This window comes from Drosophila subobscura, chromosome A (assembly GCF_008121235.1).
Source record: "Drosophila subobscura isolate 14011-0131.10 chromosome A, UCBerk_Dsub_1.0, whole genome shotgun sequence".
Classification (NCBI taxonomy): domain Eukaryota; kingdom Metazoa; phylum Arthropoda; class Insecta; order Diptera; family Drosophilidae; genus Drosophila; species Drosophila subobscura.
The window spans coordinates 6,107,761-6,130,823 of NC_048530.1; the positions used below are offsets into that span (position 1 = coordinate 6,107,761).

The following is a 23,063-nucleotide window of genomic DNA, read 5'->3' on the forward strand; positions in this document are numbered from 1 at the left end:
GGATGAGTCGTCGGAGTCGTCGTCGTCGTCGTCGTCGGAGGAGGAGGAGCAGGTCTTGAACGTGGAAGAGCAACGGCAGCCTGCAGACAAAAGGTACAGTTGGTAATTACATTTAAAGAATATATTTCCAAATCCTCCTATTAAATGCAGTAGGAAATCATCCATGGGTTGCAAAATGATCCACAATTTTTTGCAAAAACTATTGGGTGTGAAATTAAATTGTAGACTTCAAAAGGCTACACGTGACAATCAACATTTGTTGTCTTTGACATGTTGTTCAAGGCAAACTAGATCGGAAAGAAATTTGAATACGAAAAGAGAACACCCCAAACAGTTTCGGCACTTAATTTGGTTGATATTTCGCGGTGCATGGAGGGAATGCATAAAACATATCCTAAAGATCCTTTCTTACTATTTTACAGCTCTTTTCATGCCGTTCCAGAGCCGCCAAGTCATCTGCCCAGACATATTCCAATGGCAAAGGAGCTCGAGGCGGGCAAGAGACCCACAACAACTCAACACTCCACACAGCCAAAACTGAAGTGGCGACAGTCGTCGCCAGAGGAAGATGCTCGGGCTGTCGCTGCTCTCTTCGAAGCGGAGAAGAAACGAGACGAGCGGCTGGCCATGGAAGCCGAGAAACAACGAAAGGAGTTGCTGGCCATGGCAAAGATTCCGATTAAGAGTCAGGGTTTTTTGGAATATCCGGGCTTCCCTTCCGTACCCTATGACTTGCGTATGAAACAACTATGCAGGTGGGTCAAGGCCAACAGAAAAGAACGTCCAGGGTGTGAATATGAGGAGATCGACGCGCTCATTGAGGCAGGAAAACGCATCCATCTATACCCTTCATTAACTCGCCCTTGGCGCTACAGTTCGGAGCCCAAGAAAGCCGCTGACGAAGTCATTGTCATGCAAGACCAAATGGATGTGGATGTGCCGCTTGAACTAGAACAAGCCAATGCCCTGCAGAACGAAATGCCAGAGACCTCCCAGCAATTGGTTCCAGGCCTACGCATAGAAGTGGCTCCGGAATTTTTGCAGATGCTGCAGAAAGAGCAGAGAAGAGCAGTTGCAGCTCCCTCGGAGGAGGAGGAGGAGCAAGTCTTGAACGTGGAAGAGCAACGGCAGCCTGCAGACATTGGAGATGTGCAGCCCAAGCCACAAGATGAAGCCGAGTGCCAGCAGTGGCTGCAGCAGACTAGCCAAATCCTGACTTCCCAGTACAAGTCACTGCTGTGGGAAGTCCGATACCAAGTGGGCACTGATTTCGAGGAGGAAATCGAAAACGAACAGCAAAATCATCACTTAAGCCGCGCATATCCCTCGACCTTGCCAGAAAATGGCTGGCAACGGAGCGACCGCTCAATGCTGGACACTTTCGAGGACATTTGCGAGGCAACCACAACCGAGCATCGCGATCCGCAGGCCACAGCATTGCGCAGCAAATGGGTTGAGAGATTTGGCGAGGGTCGCGTCAAAACCTGTGCCGCAAGCTGGACACAAAGCTTCTGACGCTCCGCGCACAGCTACAGCTCAAGTTTAGGATAATGATCCAACGGAAACCCTTGGAAACCCTGACCTTGCGGATTGAATTGAAGTATTCCAGACATTTTTGCACGCTGCACTTGAACCAGGCAATCGATCTCAGTTCGGCAGCCAGAAAGCTGCCACAATCCGGCAGCCACTACAAGAATCACATCGATGTCTTGCAAAGGGACGAGAATCATCACCAGAACTCGGAGCTCAGTCGGATATCGTGGCTCTGGCCAAATGGCAGTCTGACTACCATCAATGGCTGTCGCGAAGACAAGAAAGATTTGATCGACGTGCAGGAGAAACTACTGGCCCGCATATTGAATGTTCCCCACTTTGAAGCGGCTCCAGGGCACAATGTGCAGTACCTGCGCCTGCGCTCCACGACCGATTGTGGCTTTCATGTCGATCTAAAGAAGTTCGCCGAAAGGTCTGTGCTGTCCACCCAGACGTGCCGCGATTATGTCTCTTCGGAGTATGTGTATTATGTGACCAGTGAAGTACCAGGCGTGGTGGCAAAGCTGTATGACCATGGGCGTGTCTACGTGTATGCCATGACCACCCAGGAGGCGGACAAGTTGTTGCTGAAACTATACCCCCTGATCCGCAGTCACCGCACGGAGGACAAGTAAAGGGAGAATATGTGTGGCAACTACCTGGAGCAGATACATTTTGCATTCAGAAACAACAAGATATACACTAGAGATTAGCACAACGCTTAATGAGCCCACAAAAAAGAAAACACACACCAAATAACACAGATAAATACAGATACAAGCAACAGAAACTGATAAAGATACGGAGAGAAGTACAACCATTCAAAATGTGCAGTGCTCATGCACTAAGAAACCTAATAAAAAGTCATAGAATTAGTAGTTCTAGTTTGCCTTAAAAGTGCTCAAAAGAACGCATCTTTGGCACGAATAATCGGCTGTTGTCTTCGCATCGGTTAAGTTTGTCTACTGAATAACTAATAAATTTAAACCACATATGCACATGTATGACGTGTGTAGAAACCATTTAAAATGTAAAATTTGAGGGAAAAAAAACACTAAGGTAAATGTCCTACCGGGTATGAACGTTGTGACGCGTAAGAAGCGTCTCACGTGTCCCTCCTCGTTTTGTTTGGTTTGCTCGTTGCTCAGGACATCAGGCGATTCACTTTGCCTGACTGTCTGCCTGCAGTTCACTCCTATTTCATGGCTTGCTGGCATCCTCCTGGCTTCATGGCTTCCTGGCTTAATTGAGAAAGAGATTTGATTAATTTGCATGCCATAAACAATTTGCAATTTGTTTGTGCTCTCTCAAAGTCCGGGGCATACCGTAATTAAAGCAAAGCCCTGCGATGCTCAGCAACTTTGCCAGCGGAGAGAGAGACAGAGAGAGATTCCTCTTCACTGAGTTGAGTTCCACTGCTCCTCGTCGTGGTCCTCCCCTGCATGCTTCACCCTTTTGGAATGCCAGTTGAAGGAAGAGGTGAAAAGAAATGTCTGTCACCGAGGCAAGGTAAGCAGATTAAGGCCTGCGCCTTCACTGACTTGGCAATGCAGTTCAAGTCCATGCCACGACATGCAAATGCTGCTGATGATGATGATGATGATGCTGCTGGGGCATGCCTCAGAATGCAGCAGTTGCTTGTGTAGAAGCAGTAGAAGCCAGCAGGGGAGCAAGAGTTGGAGTTTTCTTTCTGCTGCTGAATGTGTTTGCAAATATTTACTCAATGTATTCATGTGCAAACAATTACGCGTTCATTTGTGCGACTTTCAAGTGGGGCAGCAACACAAATGCAAACACATCAAGCACAACAATGATGCTGCAGATGTAGAGGCAGTTGTAGGTGACGATTACTGCTCCAAGATGATGATCATAATAATGATGGGCGGCTGGTGACAATGGCATCTCGGCGGCACTCCATTGACTCGCAGCCATCAAGCATCGCCGCCCATCTCTCATCCGTTCTCTAGCCTTTGTTTTCCTCCTCTGACATTTGTACATATGTGTGGATAATACTCCTCCTTCTACTACTCATATCCTTGACCCGCTTGCGCTTTTGTGCGTGTGCATGAGAGGAGACAGAGAGAAACCTTTTGGCCATTTGGATATGCACGAATAATCTCGGCGCTGCTAATGGCTTGCATATAAATATTGATGCGGATGCAGCTCCTTTTTTTGTAGGTGCTCTCTTCCTTCTTCTCCTTCTTTGTCGATTGTCTGGTCTTGCCCGTTGAGGCTTTGCAGCTGAAAGAAATTTAAAAAGATAAATGCAGAAATTCAGGAATTAGATTTAAAAAATGAAACACAAAATGTCCAAGCAAGCGTCAGGCAAGGGAGGGGAATAAATCTCGCCGTTTTTGCTCTGCAAAGTCTGGCTGGCATCTCCCACCTTTTGCTTGGATTGCTTAATATTTGCCGCCCGATTCATTGGACAGCCAAAACAGTTCGTTAAGTTTAGCTGATTTGCCGGCTGGCGGGAGGGCGGGAGGACAAACAGAGGCTCAACAAAATGAGGCAGCAACCTCAATGGTCAGGCAGAGGCAGACTGGCAGACTGGCCAAGTGGCAGGTGCAAACATATTGCTGCAGAAATACGCCAGCACTCAGTCTGCTCCGCCTTGCCAGAACAAGACAATTGACTGGAAAATGTTGTTAATGAACTTTGTGCGACATTTTGATTAGCTGTCAGGTGGCGTCGGCGGCGGCGGGGGCACCCACCACGAGACGGTGCCAGTCCGGTTCGTGTCGTGTTTTGCAAAAGGAAAAGGTCAACAAGTGACTCGGATGCCAAATGATGGATGTCAAAGTTGCTGCTGGTAGCACTTGACACACATTTTGGCTCCCCTGGCTGTGTGGCACGAGCCGAGATGCAGAGCTGGAGCAGAAATGAAGATGGAAATGGCAATGGAAATGGGGAAGCAGCAGCGACAGATAGATATAGGAAGCAGCGAACGGAGACAGAGAGAGAGAGAGAGAGAATGGGTGGGGGGAGGAAAGGGAAACAGAGATTCGGATTTGCATTTTGTCACACTGTGATAGAACAACGAAAATAAACAGTCAGCGCGCGGGGGAGGGGGTGGGACAGGACAAGACAAGACAAGGAACAACGAGATGGAATGGAATGGAATGGGCAGAGATGAGGGGGAATGATAGGAGGGGCGGGCAGAGTAGAGAAAAAAGTTTGTGCGGAAAAGTTGTAAACTTAATTTATAGTTTTTAAGCAGCCGCCAAAAGGGTGGCAGGGCCACAGTTAGAAAAATGTGTTTCGTTGCCATCACACACACACACACACACACACACACACGCAGAGAGTGTGAGAGAGAGAGAAATTTTCACATTTCATTCTCGCCTCGTCGCCAGGAATTTCCAAATGAAATATTTGACTTTTAGTCTAAAAAGTCAGCAGAAAAGTTGGGCAAACAGACTGCGACCAAGTACCCTAGTAGATGGCCCCCCAGACGAGCCACCCAACCTCCCCCCAGCCGCATTTAAATGTGCATTAAGTGCACAGAGAGGGAGGGTTAGGTAGTTGGGTGCAACGCTTTAAAGAACAAAAAAACATCAAAAATCTCGCTATGTACATACATATGTACATGCACTAGAGGGCAGAGGACAGATCTGATCTGATTTGATCTGATCTGCATTCTATTCGATACGATTCACGTACATCAACAAGTGTGTACCACAAAATCCAACTAGAAAAGGCACGCAACAAAATCCAACGCACGTGTTTGCATACTTACATATATATGTGTGTGTGTGTGTGAGTGTGAGTGTGTGTGTGTATTGCATACTGATCTTCCAGTTCCAGGAAACCACGCTGTCCAGCACTCCCGCCCTGCAGCCGTCACCGGGCCAAAGAAGTTGCAGCAGGAACAATAAATATCCAGTCAGCCGCATGTTCGCAATGCGTTTTCTTATTTAAATATTAAACACACGTGAGATCTGCGTGCCAATAGACCTGTGCGATATTAAATGGAATATTTGGCAACATCGATAAAACATCGTTGGGTATCCGTATCGATATATTCGAACTTTGGCGGTGACTTTGGGAATATTTTTGCTGTGTGCCCTGATTCTGGTATATTTTGTTTTGGCAATTTCAACGTTTTTGCGCACCTTGCCACATATGTAGATATATTACGCTATCGATTCAATGTGGCGATGTCTTTCCAATCGATAGGATTCTCCCACCTCTTGCCCACACGCGATCAGCAGACGTTTCAGTAAACAAAAACCAAAGTCATGGACCATGCAGATAAAATATAAATGCCAATTAAAATGATTACCATACGTGTGCGGTGTGTTGCGGTTGTTCGTAATGGAAACCAAAGAAGTTCAACAACTAAATGTGCAAATGTGGTGGTTAGTGCAGTGCCCAGAGTGTGTTGAGGTGAGGTGTTGATGCCGCACCAAGAGGCTACCTGCTACATTCTGCCAACAAGAGCCGAGAACTGGGAGAACTGCCAGACGCAGCAGAGAAGCAAAAAAGTTTCGACAGGCGGCACGGCACGGCCCTCCCCTTGTTCACCGTGTTACACATCTCAGCCTCTATGTTCTGGGTGTGGAAGAGGACTCGAAGAACGGGTTGAGGCCATACCAACCAGAGATAAGTTCGAGACGAGACGAGACGTAGAGTGCGTAATTATAGCCTTGTAGTGGGTAGTGCCGTGCCTCGCAATGGTTAGGTCTCCATTGCACATTTTCCAATTCAATAGGCCCTGACGGTGGACAGATATTTTTACGAGACAGTGGGGGCTGGGTGGGGTGGACTAAATGACTTGAGTGTTTTGTCCATTGGCCAGGCAATGTCTTCCACAGCGCCCATTCAGGGTCCAATTTAGCCTTTATGTGTCCTCATCGTTGTCGTTGGCCCGCCCAAGGGATGTTTCTCCTTTTGCGGAGCACGCACACGTAGACGAGCGGACAAGTGGACACTGGACACACAAGGAACTTCGCCCAATCCACAGGGGAATGGCAATGGGAGTGGAAGCGGGAATGGAAATGGGCATTTGAAATCCCTGTGACGACTTTACTGATTTTCCCTCAATGAAAATGCCAACATGTGGCAGCAAACAGAAGCAATGCAGGAGAGTACAGCCGTGCAGTGCAGGCCAAAGATTGTGGCCGTGTGGCTGTGTGGCACGAAGGAGATACAAATGCATCGTAAACATGTCGCCGCGTTATATTGGGACGTCAAGCAGCCAGCAAGCATCGCCTGGCCGTTGCCATTGTTTGTTTTTCCCTGCCATGCCTTGCCCCACTTGGCCACATCTTGCCACTGATTGCCGTTGCAGCTTAAAGTCGAGAGTTTGCAGGTTGGCATCCACGGCAACGGCTGCAGCTGGCTGCTTGGGCTGGAATGCAATAATGTGGATAGTTCTGGCAGTTTGTTTCGTTTCGGTTATTATTGAAACTCATAATGCAAAAATTGCACTTAAAAACTCTCGACTCCAGCTCCAGCTCCGATTTCGATTCTGATTCCGATTGGATCTGATTTGATTTGATCTGTGGCACTGGCACTGGCACTGGCAGTGGCCATACAACTGGCTGTGTCGTGTGGCATGGCCTGTCTGAATGCCTGCCAAAACATAAACACATAAAAGACAACAATTTATGGCACATTTGCAGCCTCAGCTGTATCCGCCCTGTATCCCGTATCCCGTATCCGTATCCTTGCTTCCTTCCTTCCTGGCGAATGTTGGTCCTGCTGCTGCTAGCGAGCGAGTCTGTTGCGGCCGTAAAAAAGTGATGCCCCAGAAAAAGGGGCAATAAAGCTGGCAAGCGGAATCAATAATGCGAGCAGACGCGGACCGAGGCGAGGCGAGCCGAGCCGAGCAGAGCCGCCTTGCCAAATGTGAGCCATAAACTGGCTTCAATTTGTGCGCCAAGGTGCCAAACCCAGCCACGCCCATGCCACAGCCCCAGCCACAGCCACAGCCACAGCCCCATCCACAGCACCCAAACATATTTCAGCTCCACTCTAGTGGTCCAATAACTGCGCCACCAGATGAGCCGCAGAAGCGGAAAATGTGCGATTAGCTGAGGCTTCAATTTGCGAGCTGGGGCTGTGGCTGCAGCTCTCCATTGATCACCAGCTCGAGGAAAACGGCCGACTGCCCCGAGTCGCACAACTCCTCGAGATCCTCCTCTTCGATGTGCAGAAAGTAGGGATCCGGTGCAGTGAGAAAGTGATTGATGTGGACGCGCGTGGCGAAGTTGCGCAGCAGGAGGCGCTGCCGCTGCTGGCACTTTAGTTCGCTGTTGATGATTCCCAGGGTGACGGCCACGGGTCGACGGATGGCCGGGCACAGCAGCCAGATGAGCAGCAGCTTGCCCAACTCCCGGTCGACGTCTCTGCGCTCGTTCGGCCCGGGTCGGCTGCAGGGTGGCGTCAACAAGGACTTCCAGGTGCTGCGGCAGACCATCACCAGCACGGGCACGTGCAGGCTAAGCGCCTGGACGCTCTGCGATAGATCACGCTGCGGCACCGATAGGTCCCAGCGGCCGTCGCCCCGCCAGTTGAGCACGGCCAGGCACAGGTCCCGGCCCAGCGGCAGGCGGTGGTAGTCCAGCATCAGCAGCGTCACCGCTCCCGTGGTCACCTCCCGCAACTGCGTCTGCTCGGCGATCAGCTTGCACGGGGGCGAGCTGTCCATGTGGGCGCTCATTATGTGCCGCAGCAAGTGCGAGTGGGCCACCAGCTCCGTGCAGTCATCGATGGGGCAGAGTGCTGGCGGATACGCATCCTCCAGCTCCTTTGTGGTCATTGTGCCACAGCTGCGCAATGTACTTCGCTTCAAAGCGTTACCCATGGTTAACTTTTTTTTCTTCGGAATTTGTACTAGAAATTTAGTTATTAAAAATATCAAGCAGTGTCGAGAGTGGAGGCTCCAGGAACAAGTTCTCGGTGTAGCTGAAATGTGTCCATTGATGCCTCAAGAGCTTTCTGGAATTCCATTTGGAAACTGCTGTAGACAGCATCTTGTCCGTCCGAATTCTGCCTGCCTAATGTCCAACGATTTCCGCGATTTGCTGCTTGCATTGACTGATTGAAATGTAGGTTGCTATTCACTGAACTTTCGTTTGTTTATGTTTTAGCGCACTTTGTCTTGTTCTCCTTCTCTTTTTAGGGATGTGCGCGGCTGTGCAGTGATGGCAGCTGCACGCGCAGCGATAGTATCTGCTCAAATATCGATCATATTTTAACCCATGACAAGCCCACAAAACAAATATAAATATGTGTAGAAGCTTTTCTCTGCGTGTGGTTAGTTGGTGTGCATTTTGTTCTACTATTAAGTGCAGTATTTGCTTCAGGTTCAGTTCAGGTGTCCATCTGCATTGCAATTGTCCGTCCGTGCGTGTCCCGTGAACTGCAGACGGAACTAAGCGGTGTCCGCCCTCCTGCCACCACAGCTGATGATGATGATGATGACGCGAGCCGACAGCGATGCTTTTCTCCTTTGCCCCATGCTGCCTTTATCACTTTATCAGAATCTTTGCTCCGTGCTCGCTGGGCAGTCGCTTCTGATGGTGTATTAATGACCGGAATGTGGCATTTAGCTGACAATTCCATACTGAATACCCTGCCCTGTCTTTTTATACCCGTCGCAGGAGGTAGTATACGACTTTGAAGTGACCAAAAACTAGACACACAAACGCATTGCATACCCGTTGATATCCCTGGCAAGGGATACCAGATGCTTCGGTATGCAAGTGGATAACCCAGCCAGCGGCCATGCTGTCGGAATGCATAATTGAAATGCGAATCGGGACGAGTCCCCCGGCTGTCTGGAAGATAAGAAAACGACGGCTCTGTCCACGTGCAGGTGCATCTGCAACAGTGAGAGAACGGTGCGACGGTTGCCACGGTTGCCCTCACGCTGGCAGCGAACTCTGTCCAACAGAGTGAAAGTGATGATGAGATGTGGCCTGGTCAAGGCATGGGAGCAAAGAGAACCGGTGGAGAAAAGTGAGCAGAAGAGGAACGTATGAAAGCCTTAGCCTTGCTTGGGAGACAATATGAATTAGAAGAGCCAACTCTGTCGAAGATCAGTCAAAGATCAGACTTAGACTGTTGAGCGATCTTCCCATAATTTGGTTCAACAACTGAAGTGTCGGGTGGAGGGAGTGGAGTAAATATCCAAGGAATAGTTCCCAGGCATAACTGGAATAAGCGTTGATATGGCTGGGATGTATGCACATAGCTTTGTATCAATCCCACATACTGTTCCTGTTTCTGTTCCTGCTCTCACACACACACATTACATCACATTACTGCTCATACGCAGAGTGGGCGTCGGGCTCTGGCTTTGGCGATCTTAGTGCCCGATATGAGGCCGCAACAGCTGCCAGTTGTTGTGTGCTCGTAACTGGGTGTTTGCACACTGATGTATATGTTTATATAATTCCCACTTACCGCTGCTGCCGCACCAGTTTATGCCCCACTCCAACGACACGACACTCTTACTCTACCACACTCCACTCCGCAACACCTTCCTCTGTCTATGTCTCTGTCTCTGTCTCTGTCTCTGTGTAGCTGTTGTTCCTGCAATGTTTGGCTTTTATTTGCTGTGTATGTGCTTAAGTCTTGGCACACATTGGCAGTGTTCGGTGGGTGTTGCTGCCATTGCCGTTGCCCAAAACGGAGCAAACAAAACCCGAACCGAGGCGAAATGAAAATTATGCTCCCTTTGGCATTAAGTTTATGAATAACGAGCACATGTAAGTCGGAGTCGGAGTCGGAGTCACAGTCCTCCAGTCCTGCACTTTTTGGGGGCAGTGTCAAGGAGTGTGTGTGTGTTTGCTCTTCACTGGAGCTTACAGGAATTTATTTTGTGCCATAACTACACACATACCCAGAGACTTGCACTGCTGTGTCCTGTGTCCTCTGCCGCATCCTGTCTGCCGATCAAAAGGTGTTAAATTCAGTTGTTCCTCAGCGCACAAAGAACCACAAAAACAAAGACCAGAGACATGCAACCAGCCAGGCAGGGGACTGGGAAACTCTTTGCCTGTTGTCTACCAACTGTTTGATGCCCTCAGGCAGAGCTTTGCCCCTGCAAATACCCTAGAAAAACTTTAAATTATGTTGTTCGCCTCTGTCTGCTCTAAAGGCTCTAGGTTTTTGGCTTCGTTATAAGTTACAGGCTACAGGATATAGTGGGGAAAACCGTGGGGACTTTGATGAGTTCCATTTGCGATCAATTTGATCGTCCATCGATGGGCCATTCGTTAGTCTCGACACCTGTCAGCTCAGATTTAAGTTAATTTCTCACTTTCTCCAGCTCTCAATTAAATTCGCTGCCACTCTCTGCGTCGCAAAATGCTCTCTCGATTTCGCTGATTCTCCATTTCAATTTTGTAGCTGAAGCTGCAGCTGTCGTCCTGCAATTGTTTGACTCAATATTTCAGCTTCTTGGCAGTTTTATTTTAAATAAATAAAGGCAACTTTTCTGCCACAGTAAGATTGTTCGTGTGTGCGTATATCGGGTGCCTCAACTTACACATAAAACGCAACCAAAATGAGCTTAAGAGCTTATGGAACGCTAAACAAACAGCGGAGCTCAGACACACACACACACATACACACATTCATAGGTATATATGTACATATGTACATGTGTGTATTTGTTATGTCTTGGTCCTGGTCCTCGCTTGTGGCTTACAGCTCCTTGGCTGATTCCTCCTTTGACTAGTCGCTGGCTTGAAAGGGAATCGCTTTTGCCTTTTATGACTAAGTCAAATATGAGAGTAAGTTGCCAACAGCTCACTCTGACTGACTGCCACGCCTCCCTCTGACGCCCTTTTAACACAGTCCCGCTCTCTCTCTCTCTCTCGCTCTCTCTTGCCATCACAGGCAGCGATCCCCAAAGGGCAAGGAAGCAGGACAATTTGATTTATTGCCACTTAAAAGGCAACATTCAGTTTTCTTTATTCTTTTTTTTTGTTCTCTTTGCAAAAGCATGAGCCATGGACCATGGCTGTGGCGGTCGGGGTGTGGGGTGTGGGGTATGCTGTGTGGCGAGGGCGCGGGGGGAAATAAATAACACGTTTACACATCCAAATGAAGCAGCCACTGAGCTGGGTGGAGGGTGTTTGTGTGGGTGGCTGTTGGGCTGTGCGGTGCTCCCAAAAGTTGTTGAGACTTACAATGGCGACGAGATTGTTAATAAGAATGCATATATTATGCCAACACCCAACATGTGTGCCCAAGCTACCACTCAACCATCCTACCCACCACCCCCGCCAACACCCTTTCTATCCGCATAATTAATCGTCAGAGCGGGCCGACGTAAGCGCCACTCGAACGTAAGGAAAGCAAGACAGAGAGAGAGAGAGAGAGAGAGAGAGTGGCAGGGAGAAGCGTGGGGGTGGGCAATGAGCCATTCGAATGAGCCGTAAATCGAAAAAGTGAGCCAGCAAAGCTCGATTGGCACTTGCTGCTCTGCCTAATGCACTGCTTGTCGTTGGAGCAGAGTGCACTGCTTATCCATCGATTAACCGCTAGCATTCGCCCCTCAGCACCCACTCATTGCAGCCACGAAGCGGAATGAGTGGGGGCCTATGAATTGTTCCGCTTTTTGGAACATTTTCGATGCGACATTTGCGAGAGCTGTTAATGGGGAATGGAAACTGTCTCTTATGCATATTAAATACTACATAAATACATACATATGTACATATGTATGTATGTACCATGTGCAGGTATTTTGTTTTATATTTTAATTGCTGGAAATGCATTCGATTGGTTTTACTCGTATAAAATGCATTCAGCGGGGGTGGGATTGGGCTGTGTGTTTGGTGTTTGTGTTGGCATTCTGAAATCCGCCTTAAATAATCGCGAAATCTGGATGCAACAGCGATCAGTTCTTTATGGTTCATTGTAAGCTCTTTTCACTTTTGATTATTTATTCATTCTAGGCGGATTATATGCCAATAAAATTTCAATGCATTCAATGCAAAACCATTTTCCACTTTTCCACATCGCTCGCGCAAGAATCGGCCACGCACACACACACACACACACACCCACACACACAGACACTAATGTATGCATGTGTGTGTGTGTAGATATATATTTATAATTTGCCATAAATTATTTGATATGTTTCGGCTTAAAACTAGACCGGTGCACACCCGACCTGGTCCTTCCCGCATTCCCATGCTTTGGGGCATGGCACATCATTTTCGTACGCTTTAAAAACGCATTAAACTGCAATGGCAGCAGTACGGAAACAGAAACACAAGCAGAAACATGAACATAAGCACGGACACGGACATGGATACGGACACGGACATGGACATGGACATGGTAACATTGACCGGAAGCTGCAGCCCACCAGCCACCAGCCACCCATCGCCCATTCATCAGGCATGCTTGATTTCATTTAGAACAGACACAGGAACACGGCCCCACACGTACTCGTCCAGCTACATCTACACCTACACTCTGTTTGGGTGAAATTTATGACCGCTGACCAATTTTTAAATAGCCAAATGCGCACCTGGGTCACACCTGCGCATAATGCGGTTTTCCGGCGCACATCAGGCGAGGGTAGCGGCTGGGCATGCACACTCCACGCAAGGAACTGGCAGAGGACTGGCATTAAATATGACATAGGAGGCTCGTGGACTGTCCGCGTCGAGGGTGTTGGTGTGTCGCTTATGCCCAACACTTACAATATTCCCAAAATTCCTTGGCAGCTGCTGAGTGCTCGAAACATTTTTAATTAAAAAACATAAACTTCATTGGTTGTGTTCGCTGGGTTCGCTGGGAGATTTGTTGTTGTGTTCGTGTTGATTTACTTCCTGACACGCCCACATAAATATATGTGCCGCCTCTCTCTCCACACTCTCTGCACACTTTTGTGTTTAATTTTTATTATTTGCCATAGAATTTTAATTGAATTAGCCATTTAGCGTTTTTGGCTAATTTGCATGCTGGCCATCCAAAGCCAGCAAAAAGGAGCATGGCGAAATATTTGATGATGCAGCAGGTTTCACGCACACACACACACACGCACACACACGCACACATATGGTGGATGCATGCACTGCCACGTGTGTGTGTGGGGTAAAAGCAATTTGCTATTTTTTCTATATAGATTCCGTTTTAGTTTAGCTTTAATGGTCGCTCCCTTCCGCGGTTAAATTAATGCTCCAATTAGGCGCGCCGCAGGAAGTGCTTCACCCCCCCGCGGCAGCTGGGCCACAACTGCGATCCCACCCAGTCCCCGCCAATCAATTGGTTACAAGCGTTTGTTTTTTGTTCACACTCGCATAATTATGAAGTTTCGCCGTGGGCACATCTCATTAAAATGCAGACAAATCAAATTTTCATTTTCACATATCAACCAGAGAGAGAGAGAGAGAGAGAGAGAGAGAGCTTTTCCATTTGCCAATTTCCACCATTTCTGTGTGTGTGCTGCATGCAGCAGCAGCAACAAAAATAGCTAAAGTTATTATAACAATATAATTTGTGCATAAAGTCGGGCTTTAATAACCATTTCACCATTGGACACAATCGCCACACATCGCCGCGTGGCAACAGCAAATTGATTCCCCTTGATTGGCCAAATCCCCAAACGAGCCCCGGTCTCCTACGGCTACTCCTCCACCACTTGGTGGCCATTCAAATGAAGCCAGATAGCCTGACCCCAATGAACCCTAGAGGCAAAGGAGCAAACTGAACAGCATTTACCAGAGTGTTCCCGTTCCCGCCTGACCAATTGCCGAAACAACATTTTCAATATGGCTCCTGACAAAACAAAAAACAATAGCCGGAATGTATCCACAGAGAAGCGTGGAAGGAAGCAGCAGGAAGCAGCTGCAGGTGGAAGCAGAGAATACTCCGAACCATAAGTCAGGGGCAGCTGTGTTTACTCCAGCCATCTTGGGAGTCTCTATGCGAATATCTTTTAGCCCTATAATCCATATCGCATTTCCTTTTACATATGTGCAATGTGCTTTAAATTTATTAGTTATTCAGTAGACAAACTTAACCGATGCGAAGACAACAGCCGATTATTCGTGCCAAAACTAGAAAAACTAGGCAAACTAGAACTACTAATTCTATGACTTTTTATTAGGTTTCTTAGTGCATGAGCACTGCATATTTTGAATGGTTGTACTTCTCTCCGTATCTTTATCAGTTTCTGTTGCTTGTACCTGTATTTATCTGTGTTATTTGGTGTGTGTTTTCTTTCTTGTGGGCTCATTAAGCGTTGTGCTAATTTGTGTTTTCGAATCTCTAGTGTATATCTTGTTGTTTCTGAATGCAAAATGTATCTGCTCCAGGTAGTTGCCACACATATTCTCCCTTTACGTGTCCTCCGTGCGGTGACTGCGGATCAGGGGGCACAGTTTCAGCAACAACTTGTCCGCCTCCTGGGTGGTCATGGCATACACGTAGACACGCCCATGGTCATACAGCTTTGCCACCACGCCTGGTATTTCACTGGTCACATAATACACATAATTATGTGTATATAACATAACATACAGTGGCGGAAAAAATAATAGAAACGACAGGCGATTCACACTTGAATGCCAATATTTTGTTTTTGGTGAAAGTTGTTTACATCAAAGCAAGTGTGCTTTGTTGCAGGATATTAGGGCTTTATATAGGACCCTCTTTAGGACTCCTTTCGTAAGTTTTTTAAGCAGTGTATCCTGATTTGTATGAAGATTTTTTATCGACCTAAATCAACCTATGTCATATAGTACGACCACTAACCGATGCATTGAGATCGTTTTTCAAATTTTCCGAAGAGAGAAAGCATTTTTTTTTTGATTTTTGAACAAGGTGGCGTGTCCGCGTGTGTTTCTTTATTTTTTGTCCTTAATCGTCGGAAAAGCTTTTATTAAAACCCATTTTGGAATAGTAGCACTATCTGACGTTGTGTGACCTTCATATCCTGGTGTAAGGATATTTGTTCTTTCAAAATCCGTACAATGTCCTCCGCACCCCATTCTGAGACTCTAACAACAACAAACACAACCGGATCAACGGGAAAAGTTATTTTATATCTTCTTTTGCCGTTAGTTTATGCATTGTTACCAACATAATTCGCTGAAAACCGTTTAAAGAAAAGTTATGAAAGGATTAGACTTCGTTTCTATTATTTTTTCCGGGCCTGAAAACTACGAAAATTAATTTCTGGTATATCGAGTTTTTTTTAAACTATTTTTTTGTTACATTTTGAAACATTGTTATGCAGGCTATCAATAAAAATTATGAAGCTTAAAAAAAAAAAATGTTCCCTGAACAAAATTTTGAAAAGATCGAAAAAAAATGTCGTTTCTATTATTTTTTTCGCAACTGTATGTGTATACACATAAGTGTATACACATAATACGACGACTCCTCCTCCTCCTCCTCCTCCTCCGACGACACATCCTCTGACGACTCCTCCTCCTCCTCCTTCTCCTTCTTCTCCTCCTTCTCCTCCTCCTTCTCCTCCTCCTTCTCCGGGAAGCCCGGATCCTCGAAGCGACTATGACTACTCTCAACTGGAGTCGCTTTCATGGCCAGCCGCTACTCTCGTTTTTTCTCCGCTTCGAGAAGCGCTTCATCTTCCTCTGGCGACGGCACAAGTCTGGCCCGCTTCACTTCTTCGGTTCTTCGCCTTTTTGGTAAAGGGGATGTGGTTCCGTTCACGCGGCAGTTTAAGGGCCAAGTGTCTGGATCGAGCAGACCCGCATCGATGTCCTTTGCCATCTGAGAGATTTCCTCAGACGTTGGAATATGTCTGGAAACTCCTGGCATCTCTGCTGGAGCTGCTGGCACAGAGCTGTAAAATAGAAAGAAAGGATCTTTAGGATATGTTTTATGCATTCCCTCCATGCACCGCGAAATATCAACCGAATTAAGTGTCGAAACTGTTTGGGGTGTCCTCTTTTCGTATTCAAATTTCGATCTAGTTTGCCTTGAACAACATGTCAAAGACAACAAATGTTGATTGTCACATGTAGCCTTTTGAAGTCTACAATTTAATTTCACACCCAATAGTTTTTGCAAAGAAAATTGTGGATAATTTTGCAACCCATGGATGATTTCCTACTGCATTTAATAGGAGGATTTGGAAATATATTCTTTAAATGTAATTACCAACTGTACCTTTTGTCTGCAGGCTGCCGTTGCTCTTCCACGTTCAAGACCTGCTCCTCCTCCTCCGACGACGACGACGGCGACGACTCCGACGACTCCTCCTCCTCCGACGACGACTCCTCCTCCTCCTCCGACGACGACTCCTCCTCCTCCTTCTCCTCCTCCTCCTTCTCCTTCTCCTCCTCCTCCTCCGCCTCCGACGACTCCGACGACGACGACGACTCCTCCTTCTCCTTCTCCTCCTCCTTCTCCTTCTCCTCCTCCTCTGCAAGATATTCTTGGTGTGTGTGCAAGCTTGCATTTGGCTGTGCCTCGTAGTCGAGGTGTACGATCTCGTCTGTGCTGCTAGAATGTTCCATTTTGTCTGAATATGCTTTCCGGAATTTGTTTGATATTTGTTTCTCTTACCTTTGGGCTGCCACTTGCTCGGCCATCTCAATGTCCTCGACTTGCCCAATCTTATTGCTCATCTTGATTTCTTGCTTTTTTGCTTTACGACTCAAATGACGAAACTAATGCAATGACAAGCGAAACGCGTGGAAAAAAGTTTTCAAAATAAAAATATATTTTTATCGTGATATTTTTGAATAAAAAAAAATTAAAATTTAAAAAAATTAAAAATTAATTAAAGTTCGAAAATATTCACACAATTATTATTCAAAACTAATATCCGAAGCAAAAAAAAAGAAATATTTAGATCCGTTCCCGACGAGTTACAAAACTGGAATGAACAAAATCCTGGCTTTGCCTACGACCCCAACAATTTCACAAGTCGCAGACTACTTAGATGGCGAATTTTTGTGTTTTTTCATAAGGAAGTGTTTTTTTTATACCCTGTACTCGAAGAGTAAATAGGGTATATTGTATTTGTGGGGAATAACGGATGTTTGCAACGCACAGACGGAACGGTTCCGACCCCATAAAGTATATACATTCTTGATCAGCATCAATGGCCGAGTCGATAGAGCCACGTATGTCTGTCCGTCCGTCTGTCCGTCTGTCCGTCCTGATGAGCGCCTAGTACTCAGAGACCATAGGGTCTCAGATAGGGCAACCAAGTTTTGTATCCAGACTTCTGTATGCTCACACTGTTACAAGTGTATTTCAAAAATGAGCCGTATAGACGCACTACTGAGTACCGGGTATAAAAGTTGTGGCGAAGAAGCGTCTCACACGACTCTTTTCGTTTGGGGTATTCGCTTTATTTTATTATTGTTTTTGTTGTTGTTGGTCGTGCTTTACCACTGCGGCTTGCCACTGGCGCAGAGATTATAGAAGGTGGCACTGAAGATGTAAACACCGCCGGCAATGTGGAAGACAATGCGCCAGTTCTCGATGCTGGGGCCCAGGTGGATCACGTGGCCGGCGACCATGGGAGCGGTGAGGCCAATCAAATTTGCGGCACAGTTCGTGATGGAGATGAGGAGGCCGGCGAAGCGGGGCGATAGATCCAAATGGTTGATCTTGAAGCCCGAGTAAATGGCCCCATTGAGCCCGAGGCCCAGCACGAAAACGGCGATGGTGAGGATGAGGCTGTGCTGTAGGTAACCCACCACAATGAGGGCCACTGCCGGTCCGTACTGCCCAAGGCTGTTCATGATCTTCCGCGTGGTCGTAATGGAGAGGCGGCGGCGTATGAGTCGATCGGCCACAATGGCAAACACGATGGCCATCACCCACATGGCCAGGTAGGGCAGCGATGAGAGCACACCATTCGACTTGAGGTCCACGCCGAGGATGCGGTCCATGTAGGTCGGGAGCATGGTCATCAGCGTCTCGTAGCCATAGTTCTGGCCGGCATGGGCCACCATGATGGCCCAGAAGAAGCGCGACCTGGCGAAGGCCAGGAACGGGGTGCGACCAGTGTCCTCTGGCTGGGCCTCCCAGATGCTGTCATCGATGTACTTGCGCTCCGTCTGGCTGATCCGCTTGCACGACTTGGGACTCTCGTGCACCAGCCAGAGGAAGAGCACACACCAGACGGTGCTGAGGATGCCAAAGACGTAGAAGATCGAGGGCCAGCCGCCGTCGAAGCCATACTCGGCCAGCAGACCGCTCAGCGGCATCGAGACGATGGTCCCAAACTGGGCGCCCGCATAGACGGCGGCGCCTGCCCGTGAGCGCTCGTCGGGCGGTATCCAGAGGGCCAGCAGGGAGTGGGTGCACGGCACAATGGGTCCCTCGCCCAGGCCCTGGATGAAGCGCACAATGCCGAGGGGCACGGGGCCACCTTCGCGGGCCGAGACAGGCACCACGAAGGCTGCCACCGAATTGAGCATCATGCCCCAGCCGAGAAACTGCTTGGCGCCGTAGTACTTGATGAGAAAGCCAAAGGGTATCTGGGTGAGGACGTAGCCGTAGAAGAAGCTGGACAGGATGTAGCCCTGCGTCTTGTAGCTCCACCCAAACTCTCCGCCCTGGCTGTGTTGATGGTCGCTCCCAATGGCCGAATGATTGACCATTGCCACAATCGCCACGGACATGTTGGTGCGCATCACATACGCGTTGGCCATGCCCAGGAAGAGCATGAAGATGACAAAGTTGCGGTTCTTCAGGTACATCGGTATATCGCTGTCCTTCTGGTAGCCTCCTTCCGACACAGTCTGTTCGGCTGTCTGCTCGGGTGGCATATCTCTCGCAGCACCACTCCCTGGTGATGAAGATGATGATGTTGATGTTGTTGATGATGATGATGTGATTCAATGGCTATGATTGTCTTGCTGGATTCTACTGGGCTGAGTGTCTGCCGCCTCCCGTTCCTTCTTCAGATACTTTCTTTTCATTCATTCGTTTGATTCAGAGAGGGAGAGAGAGAGAGAGAGAGTGTGTGTGTGAGAGTGTCTTGGCAAAGGTAAATTGTTGCTCAGTTACGAGTTGCTACAGTCCCCTTATAGCATGGCAAATGCCGACTTAATCGACTCCCCGAATCCGCTCCAACCTTCACACTAGATTACGCCGAGCAGACAGCCATGAGGCATAAACCAGCAGCCTGCCGCCGCCCTCCAGTCATTTCTTTGAGTGAGCAAAACAAACAGAGGAGAACCCTTTGCTGCTCCAGGATTTTGTCATATCAATTTCGCATATTTTATGGCAAGCAAATGGAAACCCAATGCCAGCAGGCCACGATGAGCAGCGGAATTGAATTGAGTGAGCCAGCAGACAGCAGCCAGCAGCCAGCAGCCGAGTGTATTTTATGATATTTAAAGCAAACAACAGGGATACAAAAATTGAATTTGTGCCGAAGGGAGGAAGGTGTTGGCCTGCCATTCAATTTGTTCCGCCAAGCGGCGACCCTGCCGCTGCTTCTTCCCCTCTCTGCAAAGCATTCTTTACTCGATGCAGTATTTATTTTGATTTATTATAGATTCAAATGAATAGCACCTGCAGCAGCACTCACTTGACCCACCCCAGCGTAAACTCTGAAGTAATTCGATTGTCCAGCTAAGAGCAGATAATAAAATAAAATATAATAAAAAAACCAATCGATTGAACAATAATAAACATGCAGAAAATATAATAATGGCACCTCGAGGCAGCATAAATACCGTTAACAATAATTGAGAGGCAACAAATATTCCCACATCGAAATCGAATAATAAGTGTCTGCATATATATGTGTGTGTGTGTGTGTGTGTGTGTGTGTGCTGCACTGTACCATTCATGAGATAATGATGAGAAGCCCAAGAAAAAAAGCAAAGAACCCGCGCCACAGTTGTTGTTATCCTTGTTATCCTGTGAATGCTGCCCGGAATGCTGTTTATCCCTTTAAATAAAGACCACTTATTCGGAATCAGTCGGTGCACTGCTTTACCATCCCTCTGCTGTTTACAGCACGGGGATTATACACACACACACACACACACACTGAGAGAACTCCATGACTAGTCCGTAAATAACTTTGAATTTTTCACCGAAAATTGCGTAAAGCTTCCCATAACACACCCTGCCACTCCCCCACTCGCCAGGCACTGCTGAGGGAAGAGATTATAAGCAGCAGCCGTGCTGGCAACATCGTTATCCGTGGCCGATTGCCCCGAGCAGCCCATCCAAGGACGTGGCGCATGTGAAGACACCTTTGCGGTTGACCTGGGACGAGCACAAGCCATCCATCCAGCCAGCCAGCCAGCCAGCCAGTCATCCGTATTATGCGCTTACACAACTCCGCAGATGTACGTACGCTGGAGCTGCTCTGGGAGTGTGACTGTGACTGTGGCTGTGGCTGTGGCTGTGAGTTGAGTTGAGTTGATTACGTATACGCAACGTTTGGTCGCCGCGTACTCACATGAGTTGATTACGACACAAGCAGCGATGTACACGCAGAGCAGAGGCCCATCCGAATGTGTGCCAAGTAATTTGCATAAACCGCGAATCAGAGGGCCACACACAGACAAAAAGACAGAGAGAGACATTCGAGAAAGGATCAAAGAAGGTGACGACGATGCTGCCAATGAGCAACAAACAACAAACAACAAACGGGGACCAGCGATAACAATAACGATAACGATGGTTTACTGAGGCATTTAAATATAATGAAGACTCTCTCTCTCTCTCTTTCACTCTGTTTTGTGTGCTGTCAGAGTGGCTTTGCTATACGACTCTGTAACAGTTTTTGTTTTGTAGCTTTCGGAATTCGTATCGGTTTGCCTGCGTCAGTCATGAGTGGCCGCGCCAATAGTCGCAGAACCTGTGAGCTGCGCGCAACGCGGCAGCAGCTGTGGGGTGGACCCAATATGGGCGGCCACCAGCTGACCGGCACTGAGTGCTGGCTGCTGCATCCCGTGGCCAGGGAGGACACCATGACCAGCCTGGCCCTCAAGTATGACACCAGCATTGGGCGGCTCTGTCGCGCCAATCGCATGCAGTGGCGGGATGTGCTGCTGGCGCGTCGCCACGTTTGGGTGCCTCGCCGCATGCAGCAGGACTCTGTCGTGGCCCAACCTCGGGGAACGCGCATCCTGAATGCTGCAGTGTCCTACGCGAGCCAGCGCCAGAGCTACGCCAATACGGATGAGTTTGCCAGGGATCGGGATCCTTTGCTGATCACCAGCGAGCACCACATGTCGATTGAGGAGTGACAAATAAAAGCGCGCCACTCCGATAAGGGAAATCTCCATTTGTCTCTCTCGTGGCAAGCCGCAGAGTGTGGCTCATGCTCTGCTGCTATGGTGCCATGGGGATCCTCTCTTGCTTTGCCACTCAATCATGGTGCAAGCTTTTAGTGCCACTTAAGAAGCCTCACAGTGCACGGTCCACAGTCTGCGTAAAAAATCGACTAGCCTTAGGCTCGGGCTTCAGCCTCAGAGTGTGCATCCGTGTACCCGTTTGATGGGCCAATCAATCTGAGAGCGTGCTTCAGGTGCCACCACCACACAGGAAAGAGCGGAAGAGTAGAAGTGGTGGCCACAAAGGCGCGAAGCTGCAAAAGGGAAGCTCTACTCTACTCTGCAACACGCTGCATGCCACACTGCATGCCACACTGCCCTGCCGCCCGTCGCGTTGATTAGAAACCCCAAGGCGCACGCTGAGAAATTGGCTCTTAATTGTTGCAAAAGTGATTTGGCCGCAAACGGGATGCAATTAAGACATTCTAATTCACGCGCCGAGAGCCGACGACCCCTGAACTCGACTCTGAACTCTGATGTTCCTCAGTGGCCGTGCCAGTGTCAGTGTCAGACTCAGTCAAACACATTCAAATGCGAATATTAACTAATCCCTGCCAGCCATTGCCATTTCCAATGGACCAATCGTGCCACCCAAAAGTGAGAGCTGCTCAAAAAAGGACGGTGTGCGGGGAGATGCGAGGCTGCGAAGCTGCGGGAGGATATGCGTACGTGCTCGTGTGATAAATTCACATTTTCCGGCTGACAAGCAAGAGCCGGGCGCCAGCAGGCGGCAGGACAATCGCCTGCATTGATAGACACTGGACGTGAACATGAATGTGGGACGTGAATGTGGGACGTGAATTGTGGGACGTGGAAGGTGAAGCCAGGTGAAATGGCAGCCGTGAAACGTAGCGGAACGCCGGTGTCAAAAAGGAAGTGCCAACAAAAAACGACAGACAGATGGACACACACAGATAGACCGACAGACAGACAGAGAGAAGCCCAAAAAAATGTCAGAGGCGCCAATGGGTGGGCGGGAGTGAAGCGACGACGACCGTGGGTCACATTTTGTGCCTTTCTGACAGACACAACTTTCAAATTGCTCTGATTATGCGAAGAGGCTGAAGGGCTGAAGGGCTGAAGGGCTGAAGGGCACCCTGGCACACACCAAACTCTCCAGACACGAGACTCAATGGCATGTTGACAATGATAACGAAGTTGGTCATGGCTCTGGCTCTGGCTCCCATCTCTGTCTCCGAATAGTTGAATTGGGGGGTGTGGGTGGTGCAGAGGGTAAAACAAAAAGCGAGAGGCGAGGCA

General features: G+C 48.3%; 3 protein-coding genes across 3 annotated transcripts; 1 reads left to right on the forward strand and 2 right to left on the reverse strand.

The window, feature by feature from the left end:
• Positions 1-7,564: 7,564 nt before the first annotated feature.
• LOC117900454 lies at positions 7,565-8,322 on the reverse strand. The gene has a single exon (XM_034810830.1). It carries the CDS (start codon positions 8,297-8,299, stop codon positions 7,580-7,582), a length of 720 nt encoding a protein of 239 aa, XP_034666721.1. The 5' UTR covers positions 8,300-8,322; the 3' UTR covers positions 7,565-7,579.
• A 9,549-nt stretch (positions 8,323-17,871) lies between these two features.
• On the reverse strand, positions 17,872-19,447 carry LOC117891144 (putative inorganic phosphate cotransporter). Its single transcript, XM_034796392.1, has one exon. The coding sequence runs from the start codon at positions 19,269-19,271 to the stop codon at positions 17,880-17,882; it is 1,392 nt and encodes a 463-aa protein (XP_034652283.1). The 5' UTR covers positions 19,272-19,447; the 3' UTR covers positions 17,872-17,879.
• A 1,823-nt stretch (positions 19,448-21,270) lies between these two features.
• On the forward strand, positions 21,271-21,744 carry LOC117896899. The gene has a single exon (XM_034805438.1). It carries the CDS (start codon positions 21,297-21,299, stop codon positions 21,714-21,716), a length of 420 nt encoding a protein of 139 aa, XP_034661329.1. The 5' UTR covers positions 21,271-21,296; the 3' UTR covers positions 21,717-21,744.
• Positions 21,745-23,063: the final 1,319 nt, after the last annotated feature.

Bases quoted from the DNA above. Each gene is read 5' to 3' on its own strand.
- LOC117900454 (XM_034810830.1), bottom strand. From the start codon at position 8,299: ATGACCACAAAGGAGCTGGAGGATGCGTATCCGCCAGCACTCTGCCCC.
- LOC117891144 (XM_034796392.1), bottom strand. From the start codon at position 19,271: ATGCCACCCGAGCAGACAGCCGAACAGACTGTGTCGGAAGGAGGCTAC.
- LOC117896899 (XM_034805438.1), top strand. From the start codon at position 21,297: ATGAGTGGCCGCGCCAATAGTCGCAGAACCTGTGAGCTGCGCGCAACG.